Here is a 4349-nt window from a genome sequence, read left to right on the forward strand (position 1 = left end):
ATTTAAGAGACGACCGGGTGTTTGGACGCTGAATTAACCATATCCTTACCAACTTCTCCCAGTTACTAACGACCGGTTTACGACAACCTGGTAAAACCCGGTTTCTCCTCTCTAATCCAGATTCACGGTTTAGTGTTCCTTTCCGTTTTAATCGAATGCATCATTACCTTTTTTAAATTTAATGTATATTTAAAAATAAAATTTTAGTATTTTTATTGATATTTTAATACAAATTTTTATTTCATTGTACATAAAATAAAAATAAAAAAAATTATTTTATTTATTTAAGAATAGATATGTATATATTTAAAATTATATGGGAAATTCTCTCAAATAGCCATTTTAAAGTTTTTGTCACAAAAATAACACCCAATAAAGAAAATGACTAAAATAGCGTTTTTTCTTATTTTGAAATTTTTAATATTTATATTTTTTTAAAAAATTTGAAACTATATCTCCAAAACTCTGTCCTTTAACTTTAAACCCTAAGTTTAGATTAGTTAACCCTACTCTTTAATAAAACTTATTTTGGTCATTTTCTTCATTGAAGGATATTTTTGTGACAAAACTTTAAAATGACTATCATAGGGAATTTCTCAAATTTTATAATCTTAGAATATATTTTTTATCTAGTTATTTTAGTTAAAACATATTAAATCAATTTGTATAAAATTAAGGAAAATATTGTTGATATAAAAATTGTATAATTATAAAAAAACAAATAAACCATATTTCTAAAAAAATCTAGATATATAAAAAACTAATGATATTATGATTATAATTTTTAATAATGTTTTTGTAATAAAATTGTATAGTTATAAAAATAGAATTTTGGAAGATAAAAAATAATTATTTGGAAGATATCAATATCCTCAATGAGAGTTTTATTAATTCAGAAATTATTCATGTACCAAAGACGCAAAATATTAAGGCAGATAGTCTTGCACGCAGTGCTAGACATCCGTCTTTTGTCGTTCACATGGATGTAGAGCCCCCAACATGGTTTTTAGAGTCTGTTTGAGTTTGTTTAAGTTGATGACAAAAAAAAGAACTAAATGACGTTTTGAGATTTGTAAAATATGATTATATTTCAATTATTATATTATTTAATATCAAATTTGAATAAATTTACATTAATGATGATATATAATTTATTACCATATTCTAAAAGTTTATCAAAAATATAAATCATCATTAGATATAATTGTACATGTCACATTTAACGATGAGAGTGCAAGTGAAATCACTTTGCAAACAATGTCTAGAGGATTAATTCGAGAGTAAGGATCCACTGTTTGATTCATATGGTTTATCTGGATTATAAATTAAATAGATAAACTCAAAGAGTAATATGCATTACAAATAATAGTTAAGCTGATCAGTACAAGTTTTTGCATATCTTGCATATTATTGTTTTATCAATGCTGAAAAAGGATTAAAAGAAAGGTCTACATATAAAGTTTTTTCTCTGATTTGTTAAAGGTTAACAATCTAACGTTTAAGACCCAAGTTAGCCAACATACGCTCCATGAGCCCCTTGTAGACCTCTGTACCATCCGGTATCACATGATCAGTCTTCGGTTCATCATTCTGACCCATAAACACATGGTTCTGGTTAACCCATGGTTCATCATTCTGACCCATAAACCCATGGTTCTGGTTAAGCCATGGTTCATCATTCTGGCCCATAAACCCATGGTTCTGGTTAACCCATGCTTCATCATTCTGGCCCATAAACCCATGGTTCTGGTTAACCCATGCTTCATCATTCTGGCCCATAAACCCATGATTCTGGTTAACCCATGGTTCATCATTCTGGCCCATAAACCCATGATTCTGTTTAACCCATGGTTCAGCATTCTGACCCATAAACTCATGATTCTGGTTAACCCATGGTTCAGCATTCTGGCCCATAAACCCATGATTCTGGTTAACCGGTAATCTCGGCAGCTTCGGGAGTCCAGTCTTATAGAGATGAGTCATATCAACTCCTGGGTTCAACGAAGAAGGGAAGGGCCTCATGGCTTGAGGGGCCAAAGCAGAAGGATAACCGAAACGCCTCATGTCTCGAGGGGCCGAAGCAGAAGGATAAGGGAAAGGCCTCATGTCTTGAGCAGCCGAGGAGGAAGAAAAAGGCGGCCTTCCTAAACGAGCGGGCACTGATGAACGGGAAAGATTCTTTGGACCAGAACTGCTGCTACTGCGTGTAAGTGGTGCAGCGTGCCCGTGTTTCCCATAATATGTGACTAACAACATTCTCAAATCGTCTGCTGCTCTCTCCACATGCTTCTTCACATTGCACCCTTTGTGTGAGCATTTGTAGTAACTCCTGCAATTACCATTTATACCAAAATATTTTTTTTTTTTATATTTAGCATCGAATATCTTAGATTTTTTCAAATGACCAAGTAGATATGGAGTGAGCAAGTATCTTGCTAGAGAGTTTCTCACAACCACACTACATATCAAATATTTGAGCTGAAAGTATAAGTGGGACCATGCTAACATTGAATATTATTTAGGCTGGAAACAAATAGTTAAATTCTTGAAGAAAATAAAAGACGGAAGAACATGGTGAAAGATACCAACCTCGGATTTGGATTCCCTTTGACAATTTTCTGACCGTATTTTCTCCAACGATAATCATCGTTAGGTTGGTCTTCTTCAGTCTCCATACGAAGCATGACGTTGCTTGTTCTTAGGGCTGTCATCATGTTTGATACCTCATCATATTTCCTGCTAGAGAATTATGTAGTTTATGTTAATGTGATTACTACATGTTAAGTTTAGTACTATTGATTTATAAGATGTTAATTTGGGACCTTCTCTTTGGAGATGAAGGTTTGACTTCGTGTTCATCAGCAATGTCATCATCTTCCTCTTCATCTATCCGTCTCTTTCTCCCCAATTTGGATGGATCATCTGTATCTTCATCTTCGTTGGATTCTTCCTCGTCCTGGCTCTCGCTCTCATCATCCAGGGACATGAGCTTGATGGTATCCGTGTCATCAGCTACTTCAGATTCAAAAGAAGCGACTAAAGGAACACCAATGGGATCAACATGAGATTCATGAGATGGGATCAAAGCTGGAATAACATTTGAGTCTGATGATACACATGTAAATGAAAAAAAAACTTATAAATTCATTAATTTATAAAAAAAACTTATAAAAATCATTTTCGAAAATAAAAAATGGAAGCAGATTTGAGACACAAGCAACTCTATATATAACCTTCTTGAGGAGGCAGATCAAAGTGCATCGGCTGATAAGGAACATCGTTGTTGAATATCATCGTCTTTGCGTGGTCGTCACCAGAATTTTCCACCGTCTCTGGAGGCTCGTCATTGGGGAATGAATACGGATTGATAAGCTGGCAAGAGAAGGTACCAAAGACAATAACAGTTAGCGTTTCGAATTGAGATTTTTCTTCTGATTAAAGATCTAAAGAAAATATAATTTTATGATTCATACATAGAGTTCGTATTGGCCGTGAAAAGTAACCGCTCCCTCTGTCCCATTTTATAATATGTTTGATTAAACATGCGGGAGTTATAAACTCATACATGCTTTACTTTTTAATAAAAATGTTAATTAAAATTAAGCATTATAATCAATAGCAAAATCTGTTACAAAATATTTATAGCCATAGACAAAAGAAAATAAAAACATTTGCATAATTTGGAACATATATATATATATATTGGGACAGAGAGAATATAAAATAAAAAAATATGGAAACATACGTAATTATTCCTAAGTATTTTAATATTCAAATATCTATCATATGATAACAAATCACGTATTATAAAACAATCAGATACATATAAATACATTGTTACTTACATGTGAAGTAGACTGCAACATTACGGATGAGCTCAATCCGGGAGAGATTTCGATGCCAAAAGGAACAGTTTTTGGGTTCTTGGATACAGCAAATGGACTCAAGTTGTCTGTCCTGATCGGTGGAATATTACGTCCTATTCTTGCAGCTACTCTGTCGACCAGACCGGGTCTTTGTTTAGACTGATTAGTTTGAAGGAAGATGTCGCTGATTGGATTTAGACCATTGTCACTTAGGCTAGTACTAGGAGGTGGAGCCCAATTCGACGACACCATGTCCATGAAGTTTCCATCACCATAATCACTCATCTTTTTTTATACGGAGATGTCAACAAACATACACACAAAACAAAGAGATCACAGAATAGCATTTCGTTGTAAAAAAAAAAATCAGAAACGAAATCTAATATCAAATTTATGAAAAATATTTACCGAAACAGCGTATAAAAGATGTAAAGGATAAACTGTTCTCTTCGGAGAGGGAAAGCTAGCCTGAAAAGAAGACGA

General features: G+C 33.4%; 1 protein-coding gene across 1 annotated transcript; it reads right to left on the minus strand.

Moving 5' to 3' along the window:
- Window positions 1-1491: 1491 nt before the first annotated feature.
- Window positions 1492-4349, minus strand: LOC106299424 (probable WRKY transcription factor 10). The gene is made up of 6 exons (XM_013735517.1): window positions 4275-4349; window positions 3846-4151; window positions 3234-3372; window positions 2823-3105; window positions 2590-2736; window positions 1492-2329 (listed from the first exon to the last, which is right to left on the minus strand). Exons 2-6 carry the CDS (start codon window positions 4149-4151, stop codon window positions 1492-1494), a joined length of 1713 nt encoding a protein of 570 aa, XP_013590971.1. The 5' UTR covers window positions 4275-4349.

The sequence above is a fragment of the Brassica oleracea genome, chromosome C6 (assembly GCF_000695525.1).
Source record: "Brassica oleracea var. oleracea cultivar TO1000 chromosome C6, BOL, whole genome shotgun sequence".
Taxonomy (NCBI): Eukaryota; Viridiplantae; Streptophyta; class Magnoliopsida; order Brassicales; family Brassicaceae; genus Brassica; species Brassica oleracea.